The 15,092-nt window shown below is 29.3% G+C and overlaps 2 protein-coding genes across 2 annotated transcripts in view; one reads left to right on the top strand and one right to left on the bottom strand.

The window, feature by feature from the left end:
• Positions 1–1,357: 1,357 nt before the first annotated feature.
• On the bottom strand, positions 1,358–7,863 carry LOC132953009 (uncharacterized). Its single transcript, XM_061025548.1, has 6 exons — positions 7,663–7,863; positions 4,151–4,301; positions 3,795–4,047; positions 2,896–3,006; positions 2,191–2,299; positions 1,358–1,655 (listed from the first exon to the last, which is right to left on the bottom strand). Exons 1-6 carry the CDS (start codon positions 7,787–7,789, stop codon positions 1,498–1,500), a joined length of 909 nt encoding a protein of 302 aa, XP_060881531.1. The 5' UTR covers positions 7,790–7,863; the 3' UTR covers positions 1,358–1,497.
• Positions 7,864–9,684: 1,821 nt separating this feature from the next.
• LOC132952561 (cubilin homolog) overlaps positions 9,685–15,092 on the top strand; it is a 31,072-nt gene continuing 25,664 nt past the window's right edge. Inside the window, exons 1-15 of the mRNA XM_061024884.1 lie at positions 9,685–9,870; positions 10,041–10,170; positions 10,240–10,419; positions 10,493–10,528; positions 10,597–10,737; positions 11,731–11,979; positions 12,063–12,210; positions 12,358–12,458; positions 13,426–13,549; positions 13,618–13,809; positions 13,881–14,030; positions 14,118–14,305; positions 14,364–14,535; positions 14,608–14,792; positions 14,866–15,037. Of these exons, the coding sequence (XP_060880867.1) occupies positions 9,791–9,870; positions 10,041–10,170; positions 10,240–10,419; positions 10,493–10,528; positions 10,597–10,737; positions 11,731–11,979; positions 12,063–12,210; positions 12,358–12,458; positions 13,426–13,549; positions 13,618–13,809; positions 13,881–14,030; positions 14,118–14,305; positions 14,364–14,535; positions 14,608–14,792; positions 14,866–15,037 (2,248 nt within the window). The 5' untranslated portion in view covers positions 9,685–9,790. The remainder of the gene's footprint in view (positions 9,871–10,040; positions 10,171–10,239; positions 10,420–10,492; positions 10,529–10,596; positions 10,738–11,730; positions 11,980–12,062; positions 12,211–12,357; positions 12,459–13,425; positions 13,550–13,617; positions 13,810–13,880; positions 14,031–14,117; positions 14,306–14,363; positions 14,536–14,607; positions 14,793–14,865; positions 15,038–15,092) is intronic.

The raw sequence follows: 15,092 nt of genomic DNA, 5'->3' as shown, positions 1-15,092 counted from the left end.
AGTTATTAAATAAATTTTTATTCTTATTTCGAGCCACATCTTAAACTTATAAATCTTAAAACGAAAAAATCTTACTTTAAATTTTGAAAAAGATCTTGTAATTTCCCACATTTCAATACAGTTTTAAAATTTAACTCGAAGGATTCAAAAAAGACTATAATAAATTCTTATACGTTATCAAAATTTATATCTGAGTAAAACTCAAGTCAGTACGTTGGAATAAATATGGTCTATTTTGCTAAAAAAAAAAATGTGTGGAATCCCTTTAAGGTCGTTTATTTTTGTTTCATATTTTAGAGCAGTTTAGGGCATTTTGAGGTCATTTATTCAGGTTTGTTAAGTTGTATTCAAAGATCTTTACTTAAAAAAGTAACTTTGTAACGTGCTGACAAGGTTTTTTTGAACAAATCTATTATATTATTATGACGTAAAAATATGATTATTACGAGTACAGGCGATGAAAATTTAAATGAGAATATCTAATAAACTCTTATCATCATTACCAACACTCGTCAAAAAAATAACTATAATATTAATATGTGTAGTTTAATTTTTTTTTTTTTATTTTTAATTAACCCGTGGCAACTTAGGCCGTTGGGTGGTTTTTTTAAACCGTGGGAGAGGAAACTGTAGGTGTAATTACGTGTGTGTAATTTTGGCAGATTTTTTAGTGGGCACCCTAAATGGGTATCTGACATGCCCGGGTGGGAGAAGGCGGCACTTCTCTCCGGACACCGTGACTTGTTTAATTTTGTCATTCGTACAAATCGTACATATTTATTCATAATTCATATATGGGTACATTAAATAGATTATTTAATAAATACAGTGGTGTTTTCATAAAAAATCTATAGGGTATTAGGGTATACGTTAATTCAATGATACAAATATGACAATATGACATAATATGCAATGCGTTTATAAACGCACAACTATATAATGAGATTCAACCTTTCATAAGTAGGTCACTTAGTAGGCTCTTATATATTATATACGTAATACATTTATAAACTCCTAAACTTTACAAAAACACATTTTTTGTTACCCACCTAGTTTTGTTTCTATTATTACACTTTAATTTTTCGTCAGCTTCAACGTTTTATGACATTTATACTTGATAATATTATTCTTTTGGTAATTCTTATTACTCTGTGTCGGCAACTCGGTTTATTAAAGAAATAAAATACAATAATCACAATTCACGGTCATGAACGATGATTAACTTTACCAATACGCGTTATACACTTTATGTGGTAATAAACAATTCTAAATATTCAATACACGGTTCTAACTTATGGCTAAATAATAAGTTTTTCCCAGTGCCTCGCAAATACTGGCCCTGCATATACTTACCTAATTCATATTTTACAGCATAAAATGGTGCAGTATTTATTTAAATTAAAATGTACATAATGATTGGTGACGATTGATTTGGTATATGTTAATAATATTATACACGTAAATTACGATACAATAAATATGTATAAAAAAAACGGTTTAATCCAATTCTAGTTTTTTAAACGATCCTTCAAGTCCATAGTATGTCGAATTAAATCGATTATTCTTATCAATCCGCTTGCTCTCGTCTATACGGTTAAATTTCTCGTCATTATCAAAAAAAATCTGGTACGACTCAAAACGTTTCAGTGATTCTTCTATAAAATATTTAAAAACAAAATTGATTAGATGTACTATGATACATTTATGGCCAACACTGAGGCACTATTCAGGAAAATAGTTTTAATAACTTTTACTTATTGTTTGTTGGACTTAAAACAATTATAATAGGTACATTGTTTAATATAATAATATATAATAATATGTTTACTAGAAATTGAAATTATTACTTTTTTTCAATTAGTTAATTATTGCATAATTTATAACTACATTGTCCATGTCAAATGATATAATGATATAATGAATAAAACTCATAAAAAAAAAAAAAAATTAATAAAATAGTCAATGACTTTGATGAGAATATGTGTATCAAACAAATTATAAAAAGTCAATATGCATAAATATAAATAATTAAGGAAACATTGGTGTTAATATCGGAATTATAAATTAATCAATACTATTGTATATTTAGAAAACGAAGTGAACTTTTTAACTGTATAAGACATTTTATATATTATTACTTATACAATAGGTAATACATAATACGTATGTATTTAGGAACTATGTTTATACCTTTTTTGGCTTCAAATGAAGGAGCTTTTCCACCCATATCGCTGGCAAAGTATTCTTTTGGTATAGATTTGTAAACACTGTCCATATCACTCGCTGGGTGTACTGAAATCTGCATTTAAAATTAGTCATAATAATTATTATTAGTAGATAAAAAATTATTAATTATCGTTTGATGAACGCACTATTTCCCAGAAAACAATCGAGTTTTAGAGTACACGGCAACAAGGTTTTGTTATCTGTGTCTGTTATACGTGGAAAATAAAAAAAAAATAGTTTAAAACTCATGAACATTTTTCGTTGATAATAATTAGAAAGTGATCCTATCATTATACTATTATAGTGATTAACAATAACGTAGATTTTTTTGTTTTATTATATTAAATGCATAGCACTGCATTGGGTATATTAAACGGTTTTTAAATAGATACCTGTACTTTTTTCATTGATCATCAAAACTTAAAAGAAAATGCTACGATATGACCCCAAAAATGTTAATTTTTTTAATATAAGTGTCAAGTTAGAAATAGCTAAGTGCATACCTATCTACCTTTTGAAACTATAAGTTTAATTATCATACCATATCGGAGTCACTTTCCAATCATTTTTGGCAGTTAATAGATTTTTGTACGTTTTTTTACACGATTAACGTGTAATAACAAACCCTAGAATCATGATTTCTTCTCAAAAATGTCAATTAAATCTTACCATCGAATATAAGTCTTTGTGCATTAATGGCTTTAAAAACATCATCAATTGGTTAGCCAATGGTGGAGCGTTTATCAAGTGGACGGCTGTTAAACGCATTGGCAGAGCCATCTATGAAAATAAAAATTTCAAATCAATTAAATAAATCTATTTGTATTTATAAAAAATATCTCAAGAGCTTATCAGAATATGATATAAAATATAGGTTTACCTATTATACTTAGGTTACCGAGGCCGTATCCAGAATTGCATGTGTTACTAATGTGGAATATAATAATATTTAAGAGGTTTATAAAAAAAAGTTTACATTTCAGGAGTGGTTTCAACACTCTAGCTCATTGTTTTAACTTAAACCACTTTATAGTGTCAGTGCTTATAATATGAAACGTTATTAATTCCAACCCATTTAAAGATTATAATATTTATAATATGTTCGGTACCTATTTTAGAGCGAAAAATATTGTAAATAATAAATAAACAGTGTAATTTATTACATAATATAAGGTAGTTAACAACAAAGCACTTATTTTAATAATATAATACTGTGTTCCTAGTTCCTACGTATCCATTCAATAATTGAGTATTTTAAATTTAAATTTTGATTTGTAACATTTTGGTAGGTTTGATAATAATTTAATAATAACCTAATGGTCGATTTATTAACTTTAGAATTCGTATGTTAATATGATTGTGTTTAAACTATTTACTTTCTGTTATTTCTGTGGAACTATTTTTATGGTTTCGTGATTTAAAGATAGGTACCAAATTTTAGGCTTGGGGCACTTTGAGCATCCTACTTATCACTGCACGGATATGATATGATAAATTCTTACTCGAATTCATATTACTTATATGATATAGGTAATATTTAATATTAATTAAAATTTAAATATATTTACTTGCACGTAGGCCATGCATTTTTTCATCAGAGTCAAATTGGTGAGTTTAGTCAAATGGCCCATTGAGAATCCGGTCATGTCCATCACGAATTTCCATTCTTCCGCCACCGGATCCTCGTCGATGCATACGTCATACATTGCAAACACAAGTCGTATTGTGTCTAACGTGTTGAATACGTTAGAGTTGAAGTCTCGTAGACGCGAAAATCCCGCTCGAGAGCCGTCCGGTAGCAACGGCATTTTATGAAAATAACTGCAATATTGTGAAAATAATACAATTATTCTGTTTTTTGGGGTTTTTTTTTTATCAACGCACGATCAGATATTAGTAAGACAACAGTGATTCGGATTCTTACAATATATTGAAAGTTTTCTCAAGTTCGGAGATCATCCTGTTGCTAAACATTTCAGGATTGTGAGTTCTCATAGTATAATATGCGTCTATCATTTTTTTCGTAGTTTCCAGTTTACATCGACAGCAGTTTAAAAATATCACCAATTGCTTGTCTACATAAATATGATAGCAATAATATATTATTAAATATCTAATGATTAGTATTTATAACTATAGTCAATGTTAATATTCAAATATTTTTTAAATGTTTTTTTTTTTATAAATTTAAGGGCTAAAATCAATAGTAAAATAATTTTTATTGCGATATTCACTAAAAGACAATTTTAAATGCATATATAGGCGGATCTCGGAGTTTTGTAGAGGGGATCTACGATTATTATTTCACACATTTATCATACACAAAAATGATAATAAATAAAGTAATTTCTTACCAAACAAAATAAAGGTCAACACAGATCAAGGGGGAGGGGGGGTGTAGCTATGCTCTTGATTTTGTGTATAATACCAGTTTTCAGGAAATTATGCATTCGAAATCTCAATTTTAAATTTGTATTCTGGTGTAGAAGACTTTGATATTGTCATTTTTATATTTTACCAAATCCAGCAGTGTTGATGGTTATATCATGTTGTATGACCTAGCTTTTACTCAATTTTTACGATCTATTTAACTTAATTAAGCGATGAATACTGTATTGATTTTATAATAATGTGTGTTTTTATTTAAACATTTTTTTTTTGTGTCTGCCATCACCTTTTAGGACGATAAAAATGTCTCGAATTTCTCCTTCGGAATATTTTCTAGTAGGAAAGTGAATCTAGTTGGTACTTTGAGAGGGGGAACGGGTTAAAAGTAAAATAATTTTAAGAGCGTCCGGGAAAACGGAGATTTTTACGCAAAACCAGTTTTTGACAACATTTTGTTTTTCGGAAATTACTGTAGATACTTACAATTTTCACGGAATGTTTATATACGTTTTTTCTATGCACCATAATATTTTAAATATAGTATTCTGACTCTTTTTGAGCTATTTATATGCATTTGAAAATCAACATAACCTATTATATCCCTGTTGTATCCGTCCGTCGGTCCGTTAGTTACCAGTAGGTACATAGTTACGGTTGTTGATATTAAGATATTTATTTATTGCCCGTCCCTTCCACTGCTCCAGATACATCCAAAAAATGTACACCATTCACTATTCCAGATGTACTATGCCACACAGCATTTTGGGAAATGATAATAATATTTTGTGAATGTCTTAAAGTGGTTGAATAATGAATATTTGGCTTATAATATATTATGAATATTTGCTTCTTATGATAAAAAAATATTGTACTATATGATTGCATAAAAATGTTGACTTAATATTTTTATAAAGTTTCTGTAAAAATGTTTTTTGAAAATATATGATTAAATTATTTTCAAATATATGAACTTTTGGGCCAAAGAATATAACTAAAATATTTCCTAATTATTTACGCTACTTATTAAAATATTTTGATAACTATATTATTTTCCTGAAAATATTTTTACCATAGTTGGGAAATATTTTTATGCTGTATAGAATTACGTATTTACGTCCCTATCTCTTATAATATTTTCATTTGACGGTAACCGTACAAGTTTAAGAAACCTTTTATTTTACGTAGCATATAGCTAGGTACACGCAGGTTGCAGTGGGTAAATAGTGTAGCAGTGAAATGGCTAGTAAAGTTACTGTTGGTACATAGTAACAATTGTTTGTATTAGGACATATTATTATAAAAAATTAAGATTCTTAATAATTAGATAATTATTATTATTTGTATAAGTATATTTAATAAATATTCACACTAGCCTAAATATAATACGAAAATATTAAATTTAGATACCAAATTCTGTTTAAATTTAATTTGGAATTTTGTTATAGTTTATTGCGTTGTAATAAAATACGTTTAGAAATCGGGAATTTAACACGCTCGCTGAGCTTTCCTAACACACGATGTTTTCAGAAATTAATTACTTCAATATCAATAATATCATAAAATATACTTATAGCAGGTAATATAGACAGATTGTCTTCGGCCATTGCTCAGAATCGTTTTTCGTATACGATGGTTTCAAATCGTTGAATTAAAATTTAACACATCCATTACAGTTACCCACGTGACACCTAATAAAGAGTGATATCCATTATGCCCACTTTTTTTAAAAGCTGTTGATTAGATCGAAAAATCGGAAATTCGATGACATGATAGGTTCATAGTTTTCAAATAATTGTATCTACATACATTTTTCAGAGATTCAAAATAATATTTAGTAGTGATTAATATCATCTAATATTAACACATTAAGTTGTTCTTAGAAAAAATCAAAATTAAAAGAAATACGTATTCACGGTTTATTTTACATTTTTTAAAATTCAAATTTCGACGAAATTGGATATTCAATCGAAAAATAACTATTTTAGTCATTTTGTTGTAATTTATAAACTATTATTGTTACTTTTTAGGTACTTGAAACTTTTCACCACTACGTATATTTTTGTTTACTATAACACTATGAAGTTGTTCCAAAATATTTAGATTCATTTTAATCCACACTGTTCTATGGTGGGTCCATTGGTATTGATTTAAAAGTTAATAATTATCAACAACTTTTAATATTGTATGAAATGATATGATAATAATTTTAAATATCTGATGCGATTTGTTTTCACCAAAATTTAGTTAAACTATTCCCGTATCATTAAAATAAAAATAAATTACTTATGGCAATATAAAATATATATAATAACACATTCTTAAAAATGTAGGCTGCCAGACGGTCTCCGCCCAGAATCGTTTTTCGTATACAATGAAATTTATCATTGAATTTAAATTGAACACAGACGTTATAGTGACATACTCAATACGTGGGGATACAATCTACACATAATATACTATACAGCAGAGCAACTTCCTCGCCTCCGCGGTTTTCATTATCAACGCCAGTTTTAAAAAAAAATATTTTTATAAACATTAAACAATATGGTATGGTAATTGGTAAACAAGTCTATACTTCTTATAATCGGTTTATAATAATATGGTACTCATAAATATAATATAGTGTTATGATTGCATTCGAGTTGGTAATAAATATACGCTTAGCAGTAGGTAGGTTTCCTCTCGCTTTAGTAATGTAGTTGAGCAAAATTGAGACAACTATCTTTTGTTTTTTTCTACACAATTTTAGTACACATTTCATAAAATGTTTTGTGTCTAGGTACATAACATAAATCTTGGGTTTCATTTTATTTTAAACTTAATTATATTTATTTTTCTCGCAGGCATAATAATATACATATTATCAAACAATATCTATTAATAGTATTTAGTACCTACCTATTTATGAATAGAATCTAATAGATACCTAATTATGAATGACTAATTTAAGTTCAAAAATAAAATATTATGTGGTTAACATTGTTCGTTAAATTAAATTTCGAGTCCAGAGTTTTATAATATTGATAAATTCTTAAAAGCTACAAGTACCTGATATTTTTGGTAAATGGGGTTGCTTTGATAACCACTCTCTGATGATATCGACATTGTTAACACCGACTTTTGTAATTAGTTGTTCGTCATTCGTATAAGCTTCATGTTTTGAATCGGAAATCATTGTAATGTTTAAACGACGTGCGTAGAAATACTCTATTAACTATTTCGCTACGACTAAATACTAATAAACTTAAATATATTGACAATCACGTTATTATAAGTAGTGCATATATGAATACGATGAATTTGTTAATCTTATCTCTAAGAGTTTTGTCGTTTCTTGTTTCTTCTATTGTGTTTATATAGTCTAATGACTAATTGCCAAATGGGTACAGATAGATTACACATACAATTTATACCAAATAAAATAACTCATAAAAATATGAACTATTGAAGTGCATGTATTATACTATTATTTGTTATTACGAAAAGTGAAATGTAAACATTTAGTTTGAAAGTTTCAAATACCAATTCACTTGTTTTTCTTTTACACACGTTCATCTACAAAAATCGTCAATAATTGTCTATTGCTTTATTAAACAAGCATTGCCTATTATATTATAACTAATCATTATTTATTATAATAATTACTTTGTGAATAGGTGCTAGGAAATTCACCTATAATATATTCTATTATGTAGGTATAGTTACATTATATACTTAGGTATATCACATATTATAATTCAGCTACTGTTTTTTTTTTTTTTTTTATTGAACTTAAACCCGGCGACTATGGCCATTAGCTGTTTTAGGGGTTATGAACTGTGGGTAGGGGTAAGGTTGGTACGGTAGGTTGATTTTATGGTTGTTTTTACGGTTGTTACGGTAGGTAGCAAACACGTGTATGTGTGGCAAGGTTTTTAACTACTTTGAACCCGGGTGGTCACCCATCCGGGAGCTTGTAGCTGTGGCCGTTACTTACTCCCAGTCGCATTCCACGACTGGTAACAGCCACGCCAAGCCACAGCTACTGTTTTATTTAGTTTTTAAAATATACTTTAATTTAGCTACACACAAACAATTAACTCGATTAGGTATTACATTTTAAAATATCAGCATTAAAATTGGTTCAGATCCAAAAATATGTCTACATAATTTGGATGTTTAACACAAAGCTTATAGAATATAATGGAGCTTAAACTCACTTGGGTAAGAATGTAAGATACATCTATATAATATGGACCAGAATAGATATTATATCTATCATGACTTGGACTAAAAAAGCTAAAATATCTATATAGATAAAAATGGTTTTATTATTAACTTATAGTAGTTATTATGATATAAAAATAATTGATTTGAATCGAAATTATTTCTATATTTATTTCAGATTTTTTAAGGACAGCACGTGATGATACATTTTTGTGGCTCTTATATTCATCCTACCAATGTACCATGTACCTGAAATACTACTGCAAACCTATAATATTATAAGTACAATATACCAAGTTTAACAAAATCAGATGTTATTATTAATAGCACATAATAATATCATTATGTCAATTGACAATTACCTACCTATTACTTCATAAGCACCTACTCGCATTTTCGATTTGATATTTTTTTTAGATATTTTTCAATGCTTAACCACTTAACATCATAATTTATTTTAATAACATGATGCATTCAATTTTCTTATTAATAGACCTATTTATCGAACATTATGCACATTTGCTAAATTAGTAAAAAAATTTGGAGCCTATATGATTTAGAATTTTCAAAATTTAACAACGTGTTCTGTAAATAATTACGAGAATGTTATATAATTAAAATTGTTTAAGCCATGTATTAAAAATAATATTATCTTTAATGCAGTAATAATGTACAATCTGAATTTTATTATCATAATTAACTTGACAGTCGACTAAAAACAGACGACATATAATTTATCGGTTTGGGGGTGGATTCCTATTATCTACGCGAGAGACTAATAATAATATGTAGATACACGCTGTGCATGGTACCAAATATTGAAACATAATTTTTCATTCTGGCTCAGTTTAATTTGTGGTGAATCTTTGAACAAACATCACATATTTTGAGATTTAACTGTCTAACATGTTATTTATATATAGCTTTATTAATTAAATTAATTTTTATTGAATATCAGGCATTTACCAAAATGCAAAAAGATGGCAATTGGTCACTATTTATTTTATTATTAATGTTATTTGATACGGCCAATGGATTATATAGCAATCAGTAAGTACCTACTTATAACTATCTGATATTTGTGTTTTAATAATATATTATACTGTATAATATTAAACCGTAACAACTTTCATGGAATTTAATTGTATGCAATTGAAATAAAAAAAATATTTATTTGTAGTTCTTACGTTAATTATTATTTTAAAACAATACGAATTTAGGCCACGATTTCGGTCTGACAATGGCCATTTATACATCGAAAGTGCTACAGACCACAATATTTCATTGATTACTAAAGGACAAGGATACATAAATGTGAATAATGAAAACTTACTTCAAGTTATCGGAATGGTATTAAAATTTATTCGCAATATTTACATTTAGATTAAATTTATTAGTTGTTTTGTAAATATTCATTAGGCTAAAGAAGCTTGGGATGTAGTTGAGTCGTTTCGGTTAAATGATTTACCTACATTTATGGATTCGGTAAAAAATGTAGTACCAATGATAGATGGTCCGAAGGGTTTAACCAGTCGGGTCACTGCGCTGGAAATGCAAATTTTAAATGGGACATCGTTAACATTTCCTACTAATAAGAGAGTAAGACTATCTATATAATATGCTTGTTAAATTATAGACGTAATATCGTATAATAATTATTGTGTTAATATAGAAAGATAATTCGAATGGAGAAAGACTTTCATATAGAGTGAGTTCCTAAATAGAATTTGATTTGTAAAAAATTTAAATAATCTCAATACGATTTTTATTTTTTAGCTTACTAATTTAGAAAAAAAAGTCTCCGCTCTCGTAAATCTTTTAGCGATAAGCGAATGCTTGAGTAACCCTTGTCAGAACGGTGGATCGTGTATAGATTTGTACAATGGATTTCAATGTAATTGTCCACACAATTGGCAGGTCAGTGTTTAGATTTATGGTTATATATTTTATTCATTGATTTAAGCGTTTTAGTTAGTAAAAAAATAATATAGCTTTAGTATTATAATATAAATGTAGCCGAAATATTATTATAATTAGGACGTGGATTTTAGTGTAATAAAAAAGTCAAAATATGTAAATTTTTATGTGGTTGTTCTTATTTTTGATAAAATATTATGTAGGTATTAAAAAACATTAAATATTTAACAAAAAGTTTTATTTAACATTATTAATTCATAAAATTTGAATCGTATAAAAAATTAAAGTACTGAATGGAAAAATTAATGAATAAACCAAAGCAATTGGTCACTACAGTAATATATTGTATAACAGATATGGCTTTATCAAAAATCATTTACATATTTTATCTTTATTACACGACTTTCTCTGTTACGATTTCCGATAGATCAGACATATTTCCCGTAGAATAATTATTATTGTCAATACGTCTGTAAATAGGTGTGTAAGTACAAAAATATCCGTAAAATACTTAAGAAAATACATCTACTTTAAAATATGTGAAAAATTATAATATGTATTTTGTAAAATGTTATGTTTTATTTGAATTAAGGTGTGATAAAATGTGCTAATTTTTTAACCAAAATTATGAAATCTAGATTTAATAAAAATGTTGTTTTTACATAAAAAGTCACACCCTAAATATAATAAAGAATATAAAAATAAAAAGTCATAATTTTTAGAAAATGTCAATGATTTTTTTTGTAATTTTGTTTTTAACAGTATAAAATTGTTTAGAAATACATCTTGGGGGGGGGGCGGCCCTTAGCCTCCCCCTGGAGCCGCCCCTGTCTTAATGACTATAAAATATATAAACATATGTACCTATATATATGTTCAATGTTCATATTATTACGACTTAATTTTCCTAATTGTTCATTATTTCAATAAGCATACGCCGCGAAAAACTATCGAAAACCTATGCGACTATAACTAATGTTTTGTACGCTACAGGGCAGACTGTGCGAACTGGACGTAGACGAATGTGTACGTTTCCTTCACACGGACTTAGGGTGTCAAAACGGAGCGGAATGCAAGAACACGCCGGGAAGTTACGAGTGCGTGTGCGCGGCGAACTGGTTCGGTTTGCACTGTACTAAAAGGAAGAACGATTGCAACGGTGCAATGTCGTCGGAGCTCTGCGGCAACGGCGTGTGCATCAATCAACCGTCGACGGTCGGTTACACGTGCATTTGCAATCAGGTCAGTGTCACACCGTCACTGAGACGGACGGCTGTCCGAGACCGTGTTCATAACATCGTAGGTATTTTCGTGTTTTGATAAAGGGTTGGACTACCATGGACGGGGGACAAAGTCCGGCTTGCACGAAAGACGTGGACGAATGCAAGGAAAACAAGCACACGTGCTCCACAAACCCACCGGTCGAGTGCAGGAACACCAGAGGGTCGTTTACTTGCGGAAACTGTCCCACAGGTGATGTTTACACCTTTACTCCTTACTTACAAATTTTAAACGTACCTACGCATACATGTACAGCTTACATGACGTTTACAATATACGTCATAATGTTATTGCAAATATCACGTTCTATAACGTCGTGATCTGTGCGTGTTTCATTAGGTTACGAGGGAGATGGTTTCGTGTGCACAGACATCAACGAGTGTTTAGTAAATAACGGCGGCTGCAGTTTGAATCCCAGAGTTCAATGCGTTAACAATAGAGTACGTGTGCATTTTATCGATATTAAAATATTTAAATTGATCGTGAATTGTGAATTATAATAATATAGTGCAGGACGAACACTTTGTTGATGTTTTTTTTTAAATAATTGTATTACTGTTCGTGAAGTTTTCAACACAAGGACTGGATTTAGACTTCCAGATGCCAGTGACAAATTTTTTTTTGAGGCTAGGGAAAAAATTAAAAATACTCAATATCTAAGTAGTAAGGAAAAAAAAAATAAAAATGTATAAACTTGCACATTTTAACAATCTACTTAAAATGTAGATTAATGTACCTTCGTCCTTCATGTATCACACATCTCAAAATTAATTTAAAGATTGCAATAGCTAATATTATAATAATTTTATTAAACCTTCATAATTTGAAGAGTTAAAATAAGTATATTAATTAACTATTATTTATTATTTATTGAGATTTTGAAATTTACTTTCACACTGTTGACTGTTACATTAAATATTAATAACAAAATATTTTGTGTTCGATGGATGCCCCAATGTTTGTAGCCCAAATTATATAAATACAAATCAATATTTATTTTTCAAACCTAAGGTCAAAAAGTTTACATTTTTATTATAGTATTCCGGCATCTGGATGCCCTACAAACATCTGTTGCCCGAGGCAAGTGCCCGAGGCAAGTGCCCGAGGCAAGTGCCCTCAAAACCCTCCGTTAAATCCGACCCTGTTCAACACAACAAAAATCTCAATTAAACCTTCTTTTAAAATTAATTTAGCTCTTAAAATATTTTCATAAACCCATCAATGGCGAATAAGCTGTTATTTTAATTGAATGTGTTAATTATTACGCCTAGGTATTAAAGATTATTGAATATTTCATGTTTGATACTTTATATTCAAATTATAATAGGATGACGATTAATAATTTTCAGTTCTTGTCAGGATATTGACTTTAACAATATATAAAAAAAATTTTTGTTACTCTTCTAGGGTTCGTTCAAATGTAAACCATGTCCAGCCGGCTATAGTGGTGATGGGTTTAACTGTGTCTATATATCCGGAGGAGTCTGTGCGACAGACAATGGAGGGTGTCATCCAAATGCTGATTGCACTGGTAAAAAATATTAAAACAGTAGTTTATTTTTTGATTCACATTATATAATATTGTGTTACTTTGTTTAGTTTATGCTGAAACAACAATTCAGTGTACATGTCGGCAGGGGTATACTGGTAATGGTATCGGTATTAACGGTTGCATTAAAAACAATAAAGCAGCAATAGACCCTTGCACAAATAATCCATGTGGTTCCCACGGCGAATGCGTTCAGAATTCAAACAATAGTTTTTCGTGTATCTGTGACACGGGGTATACAGGTGATATTTTGTGCCAAAAAAATGCCCAAGTGTAAGTATAACTATTTCGTGACGAATTTAATTCATTCTAGGACGAACGTGTGGAATTCACGTAGAAAATCCATGCTTAGCAAATCCGTGTCAAAATAACGGACAGTGTCTCCCCGAACTAGAACCCGGTGATTTTACTTGTGTCTGTACTAGTGGATATTTTGGACTGTATTGTGAATCATTTGTAGAAAGTAAGCGTATACAAGTGCTATATATATAAAAAAAAAACATTATGTGTCCGAACATTTTTTAATGAAGATCTTTTCAACATTTTTAAGGTTGTGGTGGATATTTTGACACCTTAAACGGAACACTGAAGTTCCCGCAGTCAAATACATCATTGACGTATCAGAGTAACATGAATTGTGCATGGACGATTGATGTAAATTCGTCCAGTGTTGTAAATATATCCTTTGTTTGGATTGATATTGAAAAAACGATTACTTGTTCATTCGACTACGTCGAGGTAAACAATATGATTTATTTATTTTTATATTTTTCATTACCTATTTGACTTGTTTTAGATTACAAATGGTGACGACGAGGACGGAAAGGTGTTGGGTAAATTTTGTGGAAATTCTTTACCTTTAAACAATAGCATTATTTCAGATTCGTATATGGTTACTGTACGTTTTCGATCTGATGGATCCAAAAATTTTCGAGGTTTCCAGTTAAACTACACAGCAATACAACCAAGTAGAATTTAATTTTGGTATATTCAAACATGTTATTTGAACTTAATTAAAAATTTCAACTTGGTTTTCTTAGACTGTGGTGGTGAATTAAATATCGATTCACACGGGACATTATCCTCTCCTGGTTCTCCAGGAAAATATCCACCTAATCGTGACTGTTATTGGACATTGAATGCCATTCCAGGAAAAAGAATTCAATTAAATTTCTTTTCATTAAGATTTGAGCGACATATAAATTGTAGTTATGACTATTTAGAGGTAACATTTTCATGCGGGTATTAATGATGATTGAAACAATAATAAATATTTAATTATTTAATTACCAATGTAGATTAGAGATGGTTTTACTCAGCACAGTCCAGTGTTGGCGAAATTATGCAACATCTCTTCTAATGGTTTACCTCCCCCTATATTGACTTCGGGTCCACATGCAAGTTTGCACTTCCATTCCGACGCTTCTGGCCAAGATTATGGGTTTCAAATGACGTATGGCGTAATTGAAGGTATTTAATATTTTCATATAACACCATTATGATATTTTTAAATATCTATGTAATT

The sequence above is a fragment of the Metopolophium dirhodum genome, chromosome 9, assembly GCF_019925205.1.
Source record: "Metopolophium dirhodum isolate CAU chromosome 9, ASM1992520v1, whole genome shotgun sequence".
In the NCBI taxonomy this organism is placed as follows: domain Eukaryota; kingdom Metazoa; phylum Arthropoda; class Insecta; order Hemiptera; family Aphididae; genus Metopolophium; species Metopolophium dirhodum.
This window is presented reverse-complemented; position numbering and strand designations above follow the sequence as displayed.

Excerpts from the sequence above, each read along its gene's own strand:
- LOC132953009 (XM_061025548.1), bottom strand. The coding sequence starts at position 7,789 with ATGATTTCCGATTCAAAACATGAAGCTTATACGAATGACGAACAACTA. Across the intron at positions 3,007-3,794 it reads AATGCATGGCCTACGTGCAA|ATGGCTCTGCCAATGCGTTT; the intron begins GTAAATATATTT and ends TTATTTTCATAG. Across the intron at positions 1,656-2,190 it reads TTCATTTGAAGCCAAAAAAG|AAGAATCACTGAAACGTTTT; the intron begins GTATAAACATAG and ends AATATTTTATAG.